General features: G+C 43.0%; 3 protein-coding genes across 8 annotated transcripts; all 3 read right to left on the reverse strand.

The window, feature by feature from the left end:
* LOC135503177 (probable E3 ubiquitin-protein ligase MID2) lies at positions 1–22,313 on the reverse strand. Of its 5 annotated transcripts, none has more exons than XM_064796608.1 (2): positions 20,114–22,313; positions 1–2,189 (listed from the first exon to the last, which is right to left on the reverse strand). In XM_064796608.1, exon 2 carries the CDS (start codon positions 2,179–2,181, stop codon positions 208–210), a length of 1,974 nt encoding a protein of 657 aa, XP_064652678.1. In that variant the 5' UTR covers positions 2,182–2,189; positions 20,114–22,313; the 3' UTR covers positions 1–207. The 5 variants fall into 5 exon arrangements, with proteins under 5 accessions (XP_064652678.1, XP_064652681.1, XP_064652676.1 ...); XM_064796611.1 differs by lacking the exon at positions 20,114–22,313 and adding an exon at positions 13,034–13,093; XM_064796606.1 differs by lacking the exon at positions 20,114–22,313 and adding an exon at positions 4,975–5,040.
* Positions 6,204–15,883, reverse strand: LOC135503178 (uncharacterized). 2 transcript variants are annotated; one of them, XM_064796612.1, is made up of 2 exons: positions 15,676–15,883; positions 6,204–10,246 (listed from the first exon to the last, which is right to left on the reverse strand). In XM_064796612.1, the coding sequence occupies exon 2, from the start codon at positions 10,236–10,238 to the stop codon at positions 8,271–8,273; it is 1,968 nt and encodes a 655-aa protein (XP_064652682.1). In that variant the 5' UTR covers positions 10,239–10,246; positions 15,676–15,883; the 3' UTR covers positions 6,204–8,270. The 2 variants fall into 2 exon arrangements, with proteins under 2 accessions (XP_064652682.1, XP_064652683.1); XM_064796613.1 differs by lacking the exon at positions 15,676–15,883 and adding an exon at positions 11,821–11,844.
* Positions 17,606–18,214, reverse strand: LOC135502817 (E3 ubiquitin-protein ligase TRIM56-like). Its single transcript, XM_064795921.1, has one exon. It carries the CDS (start codon positions 18,212–18,214, stop codon positions 17,606–17,608), a length of 609 nt encoding a protein of 202 aa, XP_064651991.1.
* Positions 22,314–22,426: the final 113 nt, after the last annotated feature.

Here is a 22,426-nt window from a genome sequence, read left to right on the forward strand (position 1 = left end):
TGTGTATCTTATCCCATATCTTATGTTATTCAGGGCCGTTTTTAACTTTTGGCCCACAGAACACCACTTTCACTCTCAGAATGGGCCAAATCTGTATGAAGAACAGGTGTTTCGAAGACGCCATATCCTGCTAAGACAGTAGGCTAGTGTCAACACTGGAAAGCAGGCCTATACAAACACGCGGTCGTGTAAATCCTTCACCAAAATTTAAACCAACTGGAACTTGTCAATTTTTTCATCATATCCAAGCCAGAGATTATCATCATTGATGCAGATATGTGGCGAGGAACGACATGTTCTCTTCACGCCATCTTGATACTCTATCTCCCTCCATACCATGTCCTCCTCATCTGCTCCTTCTGTCACCTGGTAGATACCGATATCACCATGCCCCATCTGACCAGCTGCCAACACCTCGCCACCACTGCCAATACAAACATCCGAGCAACGGAATCTTGCCACGCCATTTAAAGATGGTGAAATCTCTTTGAGGATGTTATTACTCCAGTGAAACCTCACGATCCTGTCACCAGCGGCGATATATAGGATTCTATTCAGTGAACAGAAAGCCATATAGTGAGCAATACCGAGTAACTGAACACTCTGAATGACGCTGCCATTCGGTTTTACAACAAGAAGAAGAGAATTAAAGCTAACAGTTAAGACAAACATGTTGTCAGACTCATCAGTCTCAACACGCCACAGCCTACCAATCACCTCCCCATCACTTGTGATGTTAATATCACGGTATGCACCAGTCGCAGGCTTGAACACTCGAATGGGCGGCTTTTTCTGTCTTGCCACTGCCACTTCACCAGTGGATAAGACGGCCATGTCATTAGCAAGGTGAACTCCCTCTGTGATTGTGGCCATCAATGGAGAAGATTCTTCGTCATGGAAATATATCGTATCCGCCCAATCAGTTTCCGATGTGCCTAATATAGCAATACCAGAGTAAGGTACAAGTAGATGCTTCAATCGGTAAACTTCCCTACACGGCCGGTGTCTTGGAAAGGTAAAGTTACACACCTTCTTCAGTTGTCGGAAATCCCGCTTTGTTTTACTGAGCGATCTCGTGACTTGCTCTATCACAGTCACAGTATCACTTTCCCTTGAAGCTCTGACTAAGTCCACGAGTTCCTGACTGATACTGGTCAGTTTAGCAATGCTCTCGGTATCAGTGGTGATCTTGGTAGATCCTACTGCTCGGCCCTGCTCTATTTTTGTTTTCATTTCTTGCCTACGGGTCTCAAGGGATCGAAGACGCAGGTTGATCTCCTCAGATGATTTGGCGAATCTCTCTCTGACATCTGCGATGGTTTTTGACTTCTCTTTCTCGAATTTGTCGATGTCTTTGACACATTGTTTTGTCCTATCGTCCACCTCTTCCTTTTGCTTTACTAAGATATCGATTTGCTTTTGTATATGCTGACTCTTTGCCCTGAGTTCCCCGATTTCTTTCTTTTTGACAGCTATTTTTAGATCTGAGTCGGCGGTCTCTTGAACCTCTGCAGAAGTTGACTTCTGCTGGACGATATCACGCAGCTGCGACAGTTTCGTTTCTTGCTCTCCAACTTCAGTCATAGTCGTGTTTTCAAGTTCAGCCAAACGGGCTTGAATGCTTGACATTAGAGCACCAACAACTGGACGGATTGGTATCACGTGGTGGTCATCCTGCTCGTGATCAGATATTCTGCAGCCACTGCAGACAGCTTCTTTACAAGGGCTACAGAAGAACAGTAGTCCGTTGCCATGAATCGGACACAGTCCGAAGAGCTCGTGGGCATTCGTGCTTGGGTCACTATCATGCTGTCCTTTGCACCCAGGGCACAACTTAAAGTCGCATTCTTTACAGAAAGACGAGGCTCCATTCTGACACTTGATACAGTTGGTTTCCGTTGGATGAGCAGTCTTCTGTTTTTGTTTGCCATATGTCTCTATGATGTTGGAGAGCTTGAAGTTATCCTTCAGGCCATCCACGCCATTTCGCGGGATAGGGCATACCTGGCGACATTCTGGGCATGGAATTGTTCTTGTCCAACCCAGGGAGACCCAATACTTATCGATGCACTCCTTGCAGAATGTGTGGTTGCAGGGACCGATATACTTCGGCTGTTTCAGTTGATCGGAGCAGATGGCACACTCTAATTCACTGCTCAAGCTGCTGTCCGCGGCGGACATCTTGAATTCTGGAAAGAAAACAAGCAAAATAATCAAGGTAGTGTTGTTTGAATCACACAATATCTTGCAGTGTAGTGTAGGGGAGATATTTCGGCTGCTTCAGCTGATCGGAGCAGATGGCACACTCTAATTTTCTGCTCAAGCTGTTGGCGGCGGCGGCGGCCACCTTGTGTTCAGGAGAGATAACAAAGAGAAACGAACGGGAAAACTACACACTGTTTATTCCTTTATGATAGAACACATAGAGTTGAAGACCTGATGAATTGGAGATGCCAGCGCTGTGGCGCTAGCCTAGTGACTCTTGCTTGTGCCTACATCTACTTGTATATAGGAGGCGGTGTTAGCCCATGCAAGATTATCAGTTTCGGCCGCGGACATTTTTCGGGACTGACTCTTATTTGAAAAACGATCTCTCAATTCACAGACGATCTCAAGTCTCAAATTAAGTAGAGACCAAATGCAACCATCAGTGCCACTCTTGGGAATAGCATAAACTAATAACAACAACTTCGGCACCGATTTCATTTGCGGAAGGTGAGTTTGAAGCATACGGTGAAAAAACGACACTCTTCAGAATTTGAATTTTGCTTGGTGTTGAAAGTCTGAATATCAGTATTGACAAATTCATCGGCCGACCTGTTTCCTCTTCTCTATAGAGGGCGTGTCCTTGCCCGCAAACACCCCCAAAACTAGATAGGTTTACCAGGTTTAACACTTCAAATTTGTATCAATACAATGTAAAAGAGTATTAGCAGATAAGGTAGAATTGGGTAATTGTAGCCCCGGTTTAATTGTAGCCCCTGCCTATAATATTGATTGATATCCCCATGCATCAAACAATGCAGGGGCTACAATTACCTCATTCTACCCTATGCCCCTCAAGTAAATTCGTCTGAAGTTAGAACACGTCAACCTATTACAAATCATTACATCCGACCAGAGAGTTATAAGAAGACATAATGAAATCTGCTTTTTAAAGTTTACATCAACAGGTTGACAGCGTGTTTTATTTGAGAGACCTTCCGTCAATTGAGAGTCTTCCCCAACCTCGTTTACCCAGGGGTCATTGCGCGCTCCAATGGTCACCTGCACTGCCCCTGGTACCATGTTGAGCTGAAACGTATTTGATTGGTCAATGAATAACGTTTGACATGCAAATAAGATCGAAGATGTAAATAATGAAAACCGCTTTCAAGAACTTATAAACTTGAGCAATATCATGCCTTTTAAAAACAGTTTTGATTGCTTAGGATTCCCAAAGATAATAATTATATTTATTAGTTATACTTTTTCTTTAGCTCGTGGCTTTTCTTGCGGCACTTGGCTATTTAATGGAATCTTGGCTCTTGGTTGGTGGCTCTTGGCTCTCGGCTCTTGGCTCTCAGATAAGGGTGTCCTGACATGCCGTCTGGTACATCTGGCTAATGACTGGCATTATCATCAAGTCGGGAAGAAATTAAAAACCTTACCCTGAATCTTGTCTATTCAGGTCGCCGAAATATTATATACTTCATTAATAAAACGAATGTACTGTCATTGACAGAGGTTGTCACCGATCACACATACTGTAGTATTTTCGAAGGTTTGCGGTGATCAGTGCTTCGTCTGATTCAGGTCCCGGCTACTTTTATTTATACCGATACGATTCAATGTAGGCCTATTTACTGTAGCCATGGTTCTTGAGCGTAACCAATGAATGGACTACTTCGAAACGGGGACATTTTCCTCGTAACTGGGTCATCATTTAGGGCTCAGTACACAATTAAATCTGCTGTAGGGTCCGTGTACATTATGTGTACATACATTTAGTGTAGTCGTATTTAATGTCATTAGTGAATTTTAGAAAGTTCCAATGATTCTAAATTGTTTTACTAGCGTTTTTGTGAGACATGCCAGAATATGACACGATGCGGGGCCGTGTTTAGGTCGTAGACTGTCGTAATTATCCGACCCGATCGGCCGACAGATTCTTAACTAGTCGCGTCTGGTTCGAGTCGTATAATGTGATACGGCCTGTATAATCGTGGGCACATGCAGTGGAGACATGCCGGGGACACCCTGATCTGAGAGCCAAGAGCCAAGTGCAAAGAGCCACGATTACCGTTTTTTTTTACAATACATGCAGATATGCACTCCTTGCCTAGTGTAGTGCGATGAGGCGATCCCACTCTCATCATTTGCTTGAATTGGCCGCTTTCAAGAACTTATAAACTTGAGCAATATCATGCCTTTTAAAAACAGTTCTGATTGCAGTATTTGCGCAAGGCTACATGATTCGGCAGGAATGACAAACACGTGTGATTGTACACAGTGCATGAAGTGCAGGCACAAAATCTTGATAGTACGATAGTACGATGGTACGATAGTACGATAAAAATCCTGGGATGATACTGCTATCCACGAGGTGATGTCTGACAAGTCATAAACGGTTACAAAATAAAGTTATTTTTAAGTAGGGTGCCTGTAGGCTTAGGATTCCAAAAGATAATAATTATATTCATTAGCCATACTTTTTCTTTAGCTTGTGGCTTTTCTGGCGGCACCTTGCTATTTAATGGAGTCTTGGCTCTTGGTTGCTGGCTCTTGGCTCTCGGCTCTTGGCTCTCAGATAAGGATGTCCTGACATGCCGTCTGGTACATCTGGCTAATGACTGGCATATCATCAAGTCGGGAAGTAATTTAAAACCTTACCTTAAATCTTGTCTATTCAGGTCGCCAAAATAGTATAGTATATACTTTATTAATAAAACGAATGTACTGTCATTGACTGAGGTTGTTACCGATCATACATACTGTAGTATTTTCGAAGGCTTGCGGTGATCAGTGCTTCGTCTGATTCAGGTCCCAGCTACTTTCATTTATACCGACTCAATGTAGGTCTATTTACCGTACATGGTTCTTGAGCGAAATCAATGAATGGACTACTTCGAAACGAGGACATTTTCCTCGGAACTGGGTCATCATTTAGGGCTCAGATCATTGTCCAAACACATTTCTGGTGATAGTTGCCCGCCCCCTCCCATACTCCCAGCCCCCCCCCCCCCACACACACACACGCACACACCGCTAGCTACGCCCCTGCTCAGATGGTAACGCGCGCGTGGATGACATCGAGTCAGGCCAGAGGTTTGGGGTCAAATTCATCTCCGTCTTGGTGATCAATTATGCGCAGTTAAGGGACTGGTTCGTGTTTGATTCAGCTTAATTATCATCGTACAGACTGGGATAATTTCGCTGTATTAAAAGATGGAAAATAGCCCGACTGGCGAATTCGTGCACTTGAGCGCGGGATACTTTTGTGCCAAAACATCACTCCTGCCATCTTTACGCAGACAGAAACACTGCCGACATTCAGCGAATCAATCCCAAGCCATTACCTCATCCGTATGAACCGTCAATTGTACAGTAGATACATATGGAATAATGTACAGAAATCTGCGTGTAAGGACGCTCTCCGCCGGTTTGTCACGGTTTGTTTGCGCGTGTAGACGCTCTCCGCGGTCAAGTGGTTAACTACAGTTTGTGACTCATGACATGGTAGTTTTGGGGCTATTCTATATTTCAGCCCTTTGAAAGTTTTCCCAGAAGTCGGTTATGATACTTAGCGTGTTAATAGGCTCCCTGTCACCCTTTGAACCGTTAAAACATAATCATGAGACTTATATTGCGCTAAATCCAACTGGTTTCAGTCGCTCAAAGCGCTTCACATTATTACCCCTAGCTATTGGCCTGTACATTCTTGGTTCAAGCTCTACTCTCTGGGAGTATTACAGGTACGAGCTGCAGCTATACAGCGCTCAGGACTAACATTCAAAGTGTGCCAACTCTGCCAGCTAGATACCCATTTACTCCTGGGTGGAGAGAAGCAAGTAGGCTTAAGTGCCTTGCTCAAAGACACAAAGACGAAACAGCAGTGACCCTTCCGAGAATCGAACCCACGACCTCCTGATTATGAGCCCGGTGCTCTAACCACTACGCCACTGATCTTCCCATTAAATGAGAAAACAATCATTAAAGGACCATTGGCTTTATTAAGGGCAATATTACCCAGTTTCATTAACAAATTGCACAAAAAAGGGAAAAAAATCACAATCTGACATGGAATAACGCATGCCTTTTCGGTTCTCTTCGGTTTAGATACAACACCGGGGCCAAACATCGCTCAGATAGCGCTGTTAGAGGATTATTGAAATTGACACCGGTACCTCATTATCGGTGTAGGTTATCTCACAGAACACTGGGCCAACATCGCTCGGATAGAGCTGTTAGAGGAAGGACATTGACACCGGCACAACACTATCGGTGTAGGTTGTCGCACAACACTACCGTTCGAAGGAGCTGTCTGTTTGTACAAAACCTCTGTTGGGCGCATTGGTTTTGGCCTAAATTAATTAAGCTCCATTCTTCATGTTAGGTCATGAGACAACCGACCTACACCTTCAGTTCTGTATCAATTCCTTACACATGTTTGTATCGGCACCTTTTTATAAAATGACTCGATACACAGTTTTTAAATTAGGCCAACGACAACCAACCTTTGTGACATTAATAATGAGCACCATATGTCGTAAAACTGTCCCATATTTATACTATAAAGATATATTCAATATATAAAACATATATAGGTATCCCGTGCGTTTAGAAATGAGCACAACATTCTCAACACTGCATTCAAATGACAGTTTACATTGTGCAAATGTCTCCTTTTGATGTTGTTTATGGTTAAGAGTGTAAGAACCTCTACCAAATCAACATATACAATACAAACGGTAAAAATGATATATCGAATCCCAAACTAATGATAGCTAAAGTCATATGACACACACACATTCTAATCCTCTTTATTAACAATACCCTGCTGTCCTTACTAGAGAGGTGTCCTGATGACCACCTTAGGACGATAATCATTGTTTTTATTGAGGGTGTCCTTGTCACCAAATTGTTCGCCGAGCAGTTAATTTAAATCACCAACTACTACAGTTACGGCTGGGCTGAAAATGGTTCCATCGTGGCGATGACCGCAGCTGGAAAACGTTTTGGTGGAATCGGACATTACTGTGTTTGGATGATGGTTTATTAAAAAAGATAGCCTTAGTGGGTTCATGTTGACCGTCCTCGAGGTAGTTGGCGTATAGTGGTCTCATCACTAGCTAAGATCCTTTCAAGTTGACTGATCTCGAAGAAGTGGGCGTATTGCGGTCTCATTAATTGATAAACGGTGGAATCATGGACTCCCCTCGAACAAAATTTAGGCCAACACTTGTGAGACAATGGCAGTGTCGTCATATATTACTTCAAATTATCAGTCTGTCCCAGAAAAACAAAACCCTTGACACTTCAGTTGTTTTTTGCCTGCTCGAGTACCTGGTAAAAAAGTCGGACATATTGTTGTGCAGTGCCGATTTAAGATCCTGAACTCCAGGCATTATGCGCCAAATCCCCATTCCTAGTCATCTCGTATATTTCTGAAATCTGAGTCCCTCGGTCATGCGTCCAGGAAAACAGCGCTACCTTGCTTCAGGACGCGATAAAGTTCCTTTTAAACATAGACTTAGCAGAGATGGTGTTCGGTGTGAAATAAATTCATAGTAGGCCTAGTATCTCTAGATCCGAAGCCGGATACGCATCAGTAAAATACTACCATATTTGGCAGTGCTATGGGAGAGACATATTCAGGAATCGGAATCGGAATCGGAATCTGGATTTTGATTCTACGGGGTGTACAGGAAGTAAAAAAGAGTGGGATTAGCATTGTCTATTTTCGATGCTTCGTTTCACTGTGAGAAAAAAATGTACTAGAGCAAGTAAGAACGCATTTTGGTGGTAACTGTACAATCATGGCCCTAAACAACGAGTACCCGTACTTTCTCGCACATTTAAAAAATATGACAAATATCTCTCCAATTTACTGAATAATTCTTATCAATCTTATGGTCAGGACCGTTTTTAACTTTTTTGAACACCACTTCTTGTCCCAAAAGTGCCTAAATCTGTAATTAACAAGACGTTTTTTCGAAGACGCTGCACCCCGCTATAGATACGGCCCTGGTACATGCATTCTTCTTTTGTCATCTACATACACCCGATATTTAAACCAACTTGAACTTCTCAAGCTTGTCATTATATCCAAGCCAGAGATTATCATCATTGATGCTGATGAACGGCAAGTAACAACTTGTTCTCTTCTCACCATCTTGATACTCTATCTCCCTCCATACCATGTCCTCCTCATCTTCTCCTTCTGTCACCTGGTAGATAACGATATCATTATTCCTCATCCGACCAGCCACCAACACCTCGCCACCGCTACCAATACAGACATCATAGCAACGAAATCTTGCCACGCCGTGTGAACATGATGAGATCTCTTCAAGGATGTCATTACTCCAGTGAAACCTTACGATACTGTCACCAGCAGCGATATATAGGGTTCTATTCAGTGAACAGAAACCCATACTGTAAGGACGTACAGTTAACATGATACACTGAATGACGGTGCCATTCGGTTTCATAACACGAAGAAGAGAATCAAAGCCAGCAGTTAAGACAAACATGTTGTCAGACTCATCAGTCTCAACATGCCACAGCTTATCAATCACCTTCCCATCATGGGTAATGTTAATATCACGGTATGCACCAGTAGCAGGCTTAAACACTCTAATGGGCGGCTTTTCATGTCTTGCCACTACCACTTCACCAGTGGATGTGAAGGCCATGTCTGTAGCATGGTTAACTCCCTTTGTGATTGTGCCCGTCAGTGAAGAAGATACTTCGTCATGGAAGTAAATCGTGTCCGCGAAACCACCACAAGATGAGGCTAATGTAGCAAGGCGAGAGTCAGGTAGATGCTTCAATCGGTAAACTTCCCTACACGGCCGATTTCTTGGAAAGGTTAAGTTACACATCTTCGTCAATTGTGGGAAATCCCGCTTTGTTTTACCGATCGATCTCGTGACTTCCTCTATCACAGCCACAGTGTCACTGTCCCTTAAAGCACCGACTAAGTCCACGAGTTCCTGACTGATGCTGGTCAGGTAAGCAATGCTCTCAGTATCAATGGAGATTCTGGTAGATCCTACTGCTCGGCCCTGCTCTATTTTTGTCTTCATTTCTTTCCTACGGGTCTCAAGGGATCGAAGACGCAGGTTGATCTTCTCAGATGATTTGGTGAACTTCTCTCTGACGCTTGCGATGATTTTTGCCTTCTCTTTCTCGAGTTTGTCTACGTCTTTGACGAGTTGCTTTGTCATTTCATCCTCCTTCTCCTTTTCCTTCACCAAGAGGTCGATTTGCTTTTGTATCTTTTGACTCTTTGCCTGGTGATCCCGGATGTCTTCCCTATTCTTAGCTATGTTTTTTTCGGTACCGACAATCGCTTGCTTTTCAGCGGAAGTCGACTGTTGCTGGACGATATCACGCAGCTGCGACAGTTTCGTTTGATGCTCTCCAACTCGAGGCATATTCGCGTCTTCAAGTTCAGTGGAAGATGCCTGAATGCATGACATTAGAGCACGAACCACTTGACGGATTGGCATCACGTGGTGGTCACCCTGCTTGTGATAAGATATTCTGCAGGCACTGCAGACAGCTGTTTTACAAGGGCTACAGAAGAACAGTAGTCCGTTGCCATGTGTTGCACAAAGTCCATAGAGGTCGTGGGCATTTGTACTCAGGTCACTGTCATGCTGTCCTATGCATCCAGGGCACATTTTAGAGTCGCATTCTTTACAGAAAGACGAGGCTTCATTCGGACACTGGATACATTTGATTTCCGCGAGAAGTGCAGCTCTCTGTTGTTGCTTTCGATATGTCTCTATGATGTTGTTTACCATGAAGTTGTCCTTCAGGTCGTCAACGCCATTTGACGGGATTGGGCATTCTTCGCGGCATTGTGGACAAGGAATTGTTCTCCGCTTCTCAAGGGAGACCCAACACTTATCGATGCAATCCTTGCAGAATGTGTGGTTGCAGGGACCGATATACTTCGGCTGTTTCAGTTGATCGAAGCAGATGGCACACTCTAATTCACAACTCAAGCTGCTGTCAGCGGCGGACATCTTGAATTCTGGAAAGAAAACAAGCAAAATAATCAAGGTAGTGTTGTTTGAATCACACACTATCTTGCAGTGTAGTGTAGGGGAGATATTTCGGCTGCTTCAGTTGATCGGAGCAGATGGCACACTCTAATTTTCTGCTCAAGCTGTTGGCGGCGGCGGCGGCCATCTTGTGTTCTGGAGAGATAACGAAGAGAAACAAACGGGAAAACTACACACTGTTTATTCCTTTATGATAGAACACATAGAGTTGAAGACCTGAAGAATTGGAGATGCCAGCGCTGTGGCACTAGCCTAGTGACCCTTGCTTGTGCCTACATCTACTTGTAGGAGGCGGTGTTAGCCCATGCAAGATCATCAGTTTCGGCCGCGGACATTGTCCGGGACTGACTCTTATTTGAAAAACGATCTCTCAATTCACAGACGATCTCAAGTCTCAAATTAAGTAGAGACCAAATGCAACCATCAGTGCCACTCTTGGGAATAGCATAAACTAATAACAACAACTTCGGCACCGATTTCATTTGCGGAAGGTGAGTTTGAAGCATACGGTGAAAAAATGACACTCTTCAGAATTTGAATTTTGCTTGGTGCTGAAAGTCTAAATATGAGTATTGACAAATTCATCGGCCGACCTGTTTCCTCTTCTCTATAGAGGGTGTGTCCTTGCCCGCAAATAACCCCAAAACTGGACAGGTTTACCTGGTTTAACACTTCAAATTTGTATCAATACAATGTAAAAGAATAGTAGCAGATAAGGTAGAATTGGGTAATTGTAGCCCCGGTTTAATTGTAGCCCCTGCCTATGATATTGATTAATATCCCCATGCATCAAACAATGCAGGGGCTACAAAAAATAAACCGGGGCTACAATTACCCCATTCTACCCTATGCCCCTCAAGTAAATTCGTCTGAAGTTAGAACACGTCAACCTATTACAAATCATTACATCCGACCAGAGAGTTATGATAAGACATAATGAAATCTGCTTTTTAAAGTTTACATCAACAGGTTGACAGCGTCTTTTATTTGAGAGACCGTCCGTCAATTGAGAGTCTTTCCCAACCTCGTTTACCCAGGGGTCATTGCGCGCTCCAATGGTCACCTGCACTGCCCCTGGTACCATGTTGAGCTGAAACGTATTTGATTGGTCAATGAATAACGTTTGACATGCAAATAAGATCGAAGATGTAAATAATGAAAACCGCTTTTAAGAACTTATAAACTTGAGCAATATCATGCCTTTTAAAAACAGTTTTGATTGCTTAGGATTCCCAAAGATAATAATTATATTTATTAGTCATACTTTTTCTTTAGCTCGTGGCTTTTCTGGCGGCACTTGGCTATTTAATGGAGTCTTGGCTCTTGGTTGCTGGCTCTTGGCTCTCTGCTCTTGGCTCTCAGATAAGGGTGTCCTGACATGCCGTCTGGTACATCTGGCTAATGACTGGCATTATCATCAAGTCGGGAAGAAATTTAAAACCTTACCTTGAATCTTGTCTATTCAGGTCGGCGAAATATTATGTACTTCATTAATAAAACGAATGTACTGTCATTGACTGAGGTTGTTACCGATCATACTTACTGTAGTATTTTCGAAGACTTGCGGTGATCAGTGCTTCGTCTGATTCAGGTCCCAGCTACTTTCATTTATACCGACTCAATGTAGGTCTATTTACCGTAACCATGCTTCTTGAGCGAAATCAATGAATGGACTACTTCGAAACGAGGACATTTTCCTCGTAACTGGGTCATCATTTAGGGCTCAGTACACAATTAAATCTGCTGTAGGGTCCGTGTAAACTTTGTGTACATACATTTAGTGTAGTCGTATTTAATGTCATTAGTGAATTTTAGAAAGTTCCAATGATTCTAAATGGTTTTATTAGCGTTTTTGTGAGACATGCCAGAAAATGACACGATGCGGGGCCGTGTTTAGGTCGTAGACTGTCCACATTATCCGACCCGATCGGCCGACAGATTCTTAACTAGTCGCGTCTGGTTCGAGTCGTATAATGTGATACGGCCTGTATAATCGTGGGCACATGCAGTGGAGACATGCCGGGGACACCCTGATCTGAGAGCCAAGTGCAAAGAGCCACGATTACCGTTTTTTACAATACATGCAGATAGGCACTCCTTGCCTAGTGTAGTGCGATGAGGCGATCCTACTCTCATCATTTGCTTGAATTGGCCGCTTTCAAGAACTTATAAACTTGAGCAATATCATGCCTTTTAAAAACAGTTCTGATTGCAGTATTTGCGCAAGGCTACATGATTCGGCAGGAATGACAAACACGTGTGATTGTACACAGGGCATGAAGTGCAGGCACAAAATCCTGATAGTACGATAGTACGATGGTACGATAGTACGATAAAAATCCTGGGATGATACTGCTATCCACGTGGTGATGTCTGACAAGTCATAAACGGTTACAAAATAAAGTTATTTTTAAGTAGGGTGCCTGTAGGCTTAGGATTCCAAAAGATAATAATTATATTCATTAGCCATACTTTTTCTTTGGCTCGTGACTTTTCTGGCGGAACTTGGCTATTTAATGGAGTCTTGGCTCTTGGTTGGTGGCTCTTGGCTCTCTGCTCTTGGCTCTCAGATAAGGGTGTCCTGACATGCCGTCTGGTACATCTGGCTAATGACTGGCATTATCATCAAGTCGGGAAGAAATTAAAAACCTTACCTTGAATCTTGTCTATTCAGGTCGCCAAAATAGTATAGCATATACTTTATTAATAAAACGAATGAACTGTCATTGACTGAGGTTGTTACCGATCATACATACTGTAGTATTTGTATTTTCGAAGGTTTGCGGTGATCAGTGCTTCGTCTGATTCAGGTCCCAGCTACTTTCATTTATACCGACTCAATGTAGGTCTATTTACCGTAACCATGCTTCTTGAGCGAAATCAATGAATGGACTACTTCGAAACGAGGACATTTTCCTCGTAACTGGGTCATCATTTAGGGCTCAGATCATTGTCCAAACACATTTCTGGTGATAGTTGCCCGTCCCCTCCCATACTCCCAGCCCCCCCCCCCCCCCCCCAACACACACACACACACGCACGCACACACCGCTAGCTACGCCCCTGCTCAGATAGTAACACGCGCATGGATGACATCGAGTCAGGACAGAGGTTTGGGGTCAAATTCATCTCCGTCCTGGTGATCAATCATGCACAGTTAAGGGACTGGTTCGTGTTTGATTCAGCTTAATTATCATCGTACAGACTGGGATAATTTCGCTGTACTAAAAGATGGAAAATAGCCCTACTGGCGAATTCGTGCACTTGAGCGGACATTCAGCGAATTACCTCATCCGTATACCTTCAATTGTACAGTAGATGAATGTGGAATAATGTACAGAAATCAGCGTGTAAGGACGCTCTCCGCCGGTCACGGTTTGTTTGCGCGTATAGACGCTCTCCGCGGTCAAGTGGTTAACTAGTTTGTGACTCATAACGTGGTAGTTTTCTATATTTCAGCCCTTTAAAAGTTTTCCCAGAAGTCGGTTATGATACTTTACTTAGCGTGTTAATACGCGCCCTGTCACCCTTTGAACCGTTACAACATAATTATGAGACTTATATTGCGCTAAATCCAACTGGTTTCAGTCGCTCAAAGCGCTTCACATTATTACCCCTAGCTATTGGCCTGTACATTCTTGGTTCAAGCTCTACTCTCTGGGAGTATTACCGGTCCGAGCTGCAGCTATACAGCGCTCAGGACTGACATTCATAGTATGCCAACTCTGCCAGCTCGGTACCCATTTACTCCTGGGTGGAGAGTAGCAAGTAGGGTTAAGTGCCTTGCTGAAAGACACAAAGACGAAACAGCAGTGACCCTTCCGAGAATCGAACCCACGACCTCCTGATTATGAGCCCGGTGCTCTAACCACTACGCCACTGATCTTCCCATAAAATCAGAAAACAGTCATTAAAGGGCCATTTGCATTATTAAGGGCAATATTACCCAGTTGCCATTAACAAATTGCACAATAAAGGAAAAGAAATCTGACATGGAATAACGCATGCCTTTTCGGTTCTCTTCGGTTAAGATACAACACCGGGGCCAAACATCGCTCAGACAGAGCCGTTAGAGGATTATTGAAATTGACACCGGTACCTCATTATCGGTGTAGGTTATCTCACAGAACACTGGGGCCAACATCGCTCGGATAGAGCTGTTAGACGAAGGACATTGATACCGGCACAACACTATTGATGTAGGTTGTCGCACAACACTACCGTTCGAAGGAGCTGTCTGTTTGTACAAAAACCTCTGCGAGACGCATTGGTTTTGGCCTAAATCAATTAAGCTCCATTCTTCATGTTAAGTCATGAGACAACCAACCTATGCCTTCAGTTCTGTATCAATTCCTTACACATGTTTGTATCGGCACCTTTTTATAAAATGACTCGTTATACAGTTTTTAAATTAGGCCAACGACAACCAACCTTTGTGTCATTGAGCACCATTTATCGTAACACTGTGCCATATTTATACTAAGAAATATTTATGAATGTTATCAATATATAAAACATATATAGATATCCCGTGCGTTTAGAAATGAGCACAACATTGTCAACACTGCATTCAAATGAAAGTTTACATTGTACAAATGTCTAAAAGGAAATCCTTCTTTTGATGTTGTTTATGGTTAAGAGTGTAAGAACCTCTACCAAATCAACATATCCAATACAAACGGTAAAAACGATATATCGAATCCCAAACTAATGATAGCTAAAGTCATATGACACACATTCTAATCCTCTTGATCAGGGATACCCTGCTGTCCTTACTAGAGGGGTGTCCTGATGACCACCTTAGGACGATAATCATTGTTTTTATTGAGGGTGTCCTTGTCACCAAATTGTTCGTCGAGAGGCTAAAAGATAATGTAACCCTTGGAAGGTTAGAAGAAAACTAGGCGGCTTAAGGTTGGGAAGGTTTATCAATATCGTATAGTTTTCTAGCCTACCCCCATGAAGGTTGGAAGATAATTAGACAAGAATGTCTGTGTGTGTGGGGGGGGGGGGGGGGGCGCTGTATATCAGAGTGGTAAGGGTTTCCTGCGCAAGTCGCCGCTGCGCCACAGTGCGTTTGGCTCAAGCGTTTATTTGGTAATTAAAATGCGGGTGCGTATGGCGTCTTTTGACCAACACCCCCGCTTCTCACCAACCAGCCGAGCAGTTAATTTAAATCACCAACTACTACAGTTACGGCTGGGCTGAAAATGGTTCCATCGTGGCGATGACCGCAGCTGGAAAACGTTTTGGTGGAATCGGACATTACTGTGTTTGGATGATGGTTTATTAAAAAAGATAGCCGACAGTTTTTGGCCGAAAGGCAATCATGAATGAAAGCTTCAAGAGGGGAAACAGAAATCGATCGGTCTAAATTGTTCTCGTAAAGTGATCCTACCTGAGGAGCGTGTTAGTGGTGGATGATCATTTTCTTGTCTCACGTTCACTCAACGAAGAAGACAACATCAGCCGAGGGCCAGTAAGTAGCTCCGGAGCTATGTCTTTACTCTTTCTAGCCTTGTAGCGATGTCAAAACGTTGAGAGTCAAGATTACGACCTCCTTCTTCATATCATGTACTATCACGAGTTTGCTTTAGCTGTTTGAAGTTCCTGGTTGGGAAGGGCGAGGCAATATTTGGGTCACATATCTTCATGATTGGCTATTGAATGACAACAGCATAGGCTTAGATTTATTAAGAACACCGAAAGGTGTCTCCACTAGGGTATCTTGATACACATCAGTGATGTACACTACTTGATTGAGTTATGCAAGGCACGTACAATAGGCTTACTAGACTTTGCGCAACGAAACGAAACGAGCGAAATGGGGGAGCGACCATTATGTTTTACCCCGGTACGTCAAGTTCGATACATGGTGTCAGTCACCAGTATGGATGAGTGATGACCCCACACCCACCCAGGCAGCTGAGACACATGTCTTGTTGGACATGCCTACCGATTTTTACTAAATAAAAGCATAACTTCACTTCACACTTTTCGGGGTTGAAAATGTACTCACGTAAATTACCAAAATTACATGCCAAATTCGCACATGACCTGTTATTTCTCAAAGCTTGGAAGCTCAAATGTCTGAATGTAATGTATGCGCGTAATGTATACTCTCAGCAAGCGAATAGTTGTGATCGTCGGTTTTTTATACGAATCGTTTCCTGTATGGCCGTTACAAGCCGTTGCCTGAATATGATGTGAACCTGTTTACCGTTCAATGCTGCTCCCTGTGACGATGTACCCGCAAATGTTCAATGAAAAAAATGGTGATAATGACTTACACGGCTTGTTCGCATCGTAAACATAGTGGTACCTGGGTTAACTGTCTTTGCGTTTGGCCTAATTTTACAACGATTACTCCCCATGTAACCAAGATCTAGGATGGACAGGCTGTGTATTATGAATAGGAAAAGTCACCTAGGGACCGTTGCGTAGAATACTTTTTTGGCGAAATATTGCGCAAAGTCCAGTAAGCCCGTACAATACACCCGTTGCGTCCCGTGAAAGACGATATTGTGTCGCATCAACACAAGAATGTAGGCCTACATACACAATGTCGTGGTTATCCTTCACCCAATGTTTAAACCAACTGGAACTTTTCAATGGTGTCATGATATCCAAGCCAGAGATTATCATCATTGATGATGATATGCGGAAAGGTACCACGTGATGTTCTTTTCGCAACATCTTGATAATATATCTTCCTCAATACAAACTCCTCGCTTTCTCCATCAGTCACCTGGTAGATACCGATTTCATAGTTCCCAATCCAACCAGCCACCAACACCTCGCCACCACTACCAATACAAACATCATGGCAACGGAATCCTTTCACGCCGTGTGAAGATGATGAGATCTCTTCAAGGGTGTTATTTCTCCAGTGAAACCTCAGGATCCTGTCACCAGCAGCGATATATAGGGTTCTATTCAGTGAACAGAAAGCCATATAGTTAGCAATGCCACGTACCTGAACACTCTGAATCACTCTGCCATTAATTGGTTTCACAACAAGAAGGAGGAAATTATAGGTAGCAGTTATGACAAACATGTTGTCAGACTCATCAGTCTCAACATGCCACAGCCTCCCCATCATTGGTAATGTTGATACCACAGTATGCACCAGTAGTAGGCCTGAACACTCTAATAGGTGGTTTTTGCTGTCTTGCCACTACTACTTTACCAGTGGATGTGAAGGCCATGTCAAAATAATGGTGAACTCCCTCTGTGATTCTGCCCGTCAGTGAGAAGATACTTCATCATGGAAGTAAATCATGTCCGCCACACGACCATCAGATGAGCCTAATGTAGCAAGGCGGGAGTCAGGTAGATGCTTCAATCGGAAAACTACCGGACACCGCCGATTTCTTTTGTATCTTTTGACTCTTTGCCTGGTGATCCCGGATGTCTTCCCTATTCTTAGCTATGTTTTTTTCGGTACAGACAGTCGCTTGCTTTTCAGCGGAAGTCGACTGTTGCTGGACGATATCACGCAGCTGCGACAGTTTCGTTTCATGCTCTCCAACTCGAGGCATATTCGCGTCTTCAAGTTCAGTGAAAGATGCCTGAATGCATGACATTAGAGCACGAACCACTTGACGGATTGGTATCAAGTGGTGGTCACCCTGCTTGTGATCAGATATTCTGCAGCCACTGCAGACAGCTTCTTTACAAGGGCTACAGAAGAACAGTAGTCCTTTGCCATGAGTTGGACAAAGTCCATAGAGGTCGTGGGCATTTGTACTCAGGTCACTGTCATGCTGTCCTATGCATCCAGGGCACATTTTAAAGTCGCATTCTTTACATTTGATTTCCGCGAGAAGTGCAGTTCTCTTTTTATGCTTTCGATATGTCTCTATGATGTTGGTTACCATGAAGTTATCCTTCAGGTCGTCCACGCCATTTAACGGATTGGGCATTCTTCGCGGCATTGTGAACAAGGAATTGTTCTCCGCTCCTCATTGAGGCTGAAAGGGTGAATGTCGTCCTGGGTGCCGACAAATGGTACCCAGGTTCGAGATCGACTGGACAATAAGCACCCTGGGTGCCATTACACAAGACAAACAGCACCCAGCTTCTTCTTCTACACTTTTTCTACACCTACAACCGAGGTTGGACCCACGCTCACGGAGGTCACGTGTCACGATAACCATCATTTTGCAAGATGGAGCAATATCGACTGATTGTCAAGAAAAATACGCAGCAAATCCATTCATTTTGTCATCACACAATTTTTCATTCTCTGAATATATCCCTCCTACATACCTTTTCTGAATAAATCATCCGAAATCTGCTTTCAAAGACCTATAGGCCTAAAGTACCACGGCGTGAGATAAAACGAGATTGCAAGAAACGTCCTCGTCCCTAAGATCCGTAAGCCAGGCAAAAAGAAGCTGGGTGCTGTTTGTCTAGTGTAATGGCACCCAGGGTGCTTATTGTCCAGTCGATCTCGAACCTGGGTACCATTTGTCGGCACCCAGGACGACATCCACCCTTTCAGCCTCATTGACTAGACCCAATACTTATCGATGCACTCCTTGCAGAATGTGTGGTTGCAGGGACCGATATACTTCGGCTGTTTCAGTTGATCGGAGCAGATGGCACACTCTAATTCACAACTCAAGCTGCTGTCCGCGGTGGACATCTTGAATTCTGGAAAGAAAACAAGCAAAATAATCAAGGTAGTGTTGTTTGAATCACACAAAATATCCTGCAGTGTAGTGTAGGGGAGATATTTCGGCTGCTTCAGTTGATCGGAGCAGATGGCACACTCTAATTTTCTGCTCAAGCTGTAGGCGGCGGCGGCGGCGGCCATCTTGTGTTCTGGAGAGATAACAAAGAGAAACAGACGGGAAAACTACACACTGTTTATTCCTTTATGATAGAACACTGATGAATTGGAGATGCCAGCGCTGTGGCACTAGCCTAGTGACTCTTGCTTGTGCCTACATCTACTTGTAGGAGGCGGTGTTAGCCCACGCCAAATCATCAGTTTCGGCCGCGGACATTGTCCGGGACTGACTCTTATTTGAAAAACGGTCTCTCAATTCACAGACGATCTCAAGTCTCAAATTAAGTAGAGATCAAATGCAACCATCAGTGCCACTCTTGGGAATAGCATGAATAATAACAACAACTTCTACACCGATTTCATATGCGGAAGGTGAGTTTGAAGCACGGTGAAAAAACGACACTCTTCAGAATTTGAATTTTGCTTGGTGTTGAAAGTCTAAATATCAGTCTTGACAAATTCATCGGCCGACCTGTTTCCTCTTCTCTATAGAGGGTGTGTCCTTGCCCGCAAATAACCCCAAAACTACATAGGTTTACCTGGTTTAACACTTCAAATTTGTATCAATACAATGTAGAATATTAGCAGATAAGGTAGAATCGGGTAATTGTAGCCCCGGTTTAATTGTAGCCCCTGCCTATGATATTGATTGATATCCCCATTCATCGAACAATGCAGGGGCTACAATTACCCCATTCTACCCTATGCCCCTCAAGTAAATTCGTCTGAAGTTAGAACACGTCAAGCTATTACAAATCATTACATCTGACCAGAGAGTTATAATAAGACACAATGAAATCTGCTTCTTAAAGTTTACATCAACAGGTTGACAGCGTCTTTTATTTGAGAGACCGTCCGTCAATTGAGAGTCTTCCCTAACCTCGTTTACCCAAGGGTCATTGCGCGCTCCAATGGTCACCTGCACTGCCCATGGTACCATGTTGAGCTAAAACATATTTGATTGGTCAACGAATAACGTTTGACATGCAAATAAGATCGAAGATGTAAATAATGAAAACCTCCGCAAATACGCTCTTACCTGAAACATCCAACTTCCGATTAGACTATTTCTGTCCTTTCCCTGGATTTAAGCTCTGCTAAAGAAATCCACAACTTGAAGATATTGTCATACTAATATATATATAGGTATGTTTATTTCGTGCACAATCTGTACATAGTAGTAGAACAGTGCATTACAGTGAATAGTGCTGGGTGCGTTGAAAACTGATGACTAATTAATACAATTCTGAATGCATATCTCTAAACACGTATGATCTAAGAATAGGTAATACATGTACAATTACCCATAATCAACCCTATGGTATAGTTACATTGTACATAGATATTCAAGTGTGTCAGTAATTTCCCTGTATCCAAAGATTCCCTCATAACCATCAATTCTCGTATTTGGGATGCTACCCTATTTGATCGTGCATGTCACTATGTTCAGTTATTATATCAAGCATCGTCCTTAGATTTGGTAAGAGGGTCCTGTTCCAATTAAACATATTTAGGAGCCATGTAACACTTTTCCCAATAGGCGAGCTGCTACCCTGAATAATCGATTTTGAGCTAAAGTTTAAGAAAACATTTGCTGACATCAGGATACTACAAAAGTACTTAAGGAAACGTTTTTTTGACCTTGTGTTTGAATACACAGGTCCTGGATTATATATGAAAGTGAGACATTATGCGTACGGTATGGAAGACACAAGATTTTACGGACACTTTCGCCACGCTACATACAAATCTGTCATATATGGCTCAGACAAGTCAAGAAGCTGGGAACCATATAATGACATACAATACGTCTTAAATAAGTGGTATCGAGTTTCAAAGTTAGCAAATCTAAATTGTGCCGATACCATTGTTCTTTTGTAGAGGTCATTGACCATTTCATGTACCCTTCTCCGACGGACATCATGCCCAAGAAGAATGCCAAGGTGGATTTCTTCAGTGGAAGGCCTTATTAAATTGCCATCAAAAAACACCTCGGGTGGATCATCCTGAGGGCCAAATACCAATAACTTACTCTTTGAAGCATTAAATGATATTTTAAAAACAATTGAAAATTGCTTTGCAATCTTTAGCAATTTCTTCAACCCGAACAGTGTTGGAGACATGGTGATTACATGGTCTGTGGTATGCTAAGGCACCACAGAACAGATGACCAATGTAGCACCCAAAACCTGAATTTCTTAGATCCGTTATTAAGTCATCAAGGTACATGTATATACCAAATAGTACAGGTGAAAGCACCCCTCCTTGTTTTACCCCATTCTTTACAGAGAATTCTGCTGACAAAAAATCACCCCACTGAACCCGTATTTGCTGGCTAGTATTCAAATTTGCTAGTATTAAACAGTGCAATCAACGGACACAAACCCTTTTTAAATAATATTCGGAACAATCTAACGAAATGAACGCAATCAAACGCTTTACTTGCGTCTAACATTATACAATAAACAGCAGTGTTACAGTTAATATTGTGATAATCGACCACCTCATTTAGCACAGTGCTACAACTAACCGTTGACAGGCCCTTTTTAAAACCGAATTGTGCATCTGAAGTAGACAATACATTTTCATACTTTCGAAGGAGTATGATCTAATACTTTGCCCATGATACTACTTAAAGATATTCCTCGATAATTCTCGGATGAGTTTAATGACTTGCGGTTGTTCTTGGGAATAGGTATAACAGTAGACTTGGCAAAGTCAGTCGGACAATACCAATAGGCAGTCATAGAACTTAGCAGTAATGATATAGAGATATGAAGTTTTTGGCCACCATTAATGAAGTGATCTGATCCGACTTCTGGTAAACTATCTTTCTTTCCTCGCTTCAACCGCTTTACACCAATGATCACGTCACGTATACTCAAATGGTGGGTTTCATGACAGAGACCACCACAGCATTTATGAGTTATACCATCGTTGATATCATTTTTCAACGAATTAATATCATTATAGTCCAGGGTTAGAGAATGTCCGTATAGGTCCAATCGTTCTCTCAAAACTGTCAATGAAGACTCTGCATTAATGTCTGCGCAGTGTAGCAAACTGTCATTACTGCTGGCTTTGACCTCAATAATTATGTTTCTTCACAGATGAGGGTCATTTCCAGTTTACAGGCGCATAGCGGTCTCGTCAATTATATTACTTAGATCATTTTGTCCCCTAGCCTCGTTCCACACAACTTAGTGGGTTCATGTTGACCGTCCTCGAGGAAGTTAGCGTAAAGCGGTCTCATCACTAGCTAAGATCCTTTCAAGTTGACTGATCTCGAAGAAGTGGGCGTATTGCGGTCTCATTAATTGATAAACGGTGGAATCATGACTCCCCTCGAACA

This window comes from Lineus longissimus, chromosome 19 (genome assembly GCF_910592395.1).
Source record: "Lineus longissimus chromosome 19, tnLinLong1.2, whole genome shotgun sequence".
Taxonomy (NCBI): domain Eukaryota; kingdom Metazoa; phylum Nemertea; class Pilidiophora; order Heteronemertea; family Lineidae; genus Lineus; species Lineus longissimus.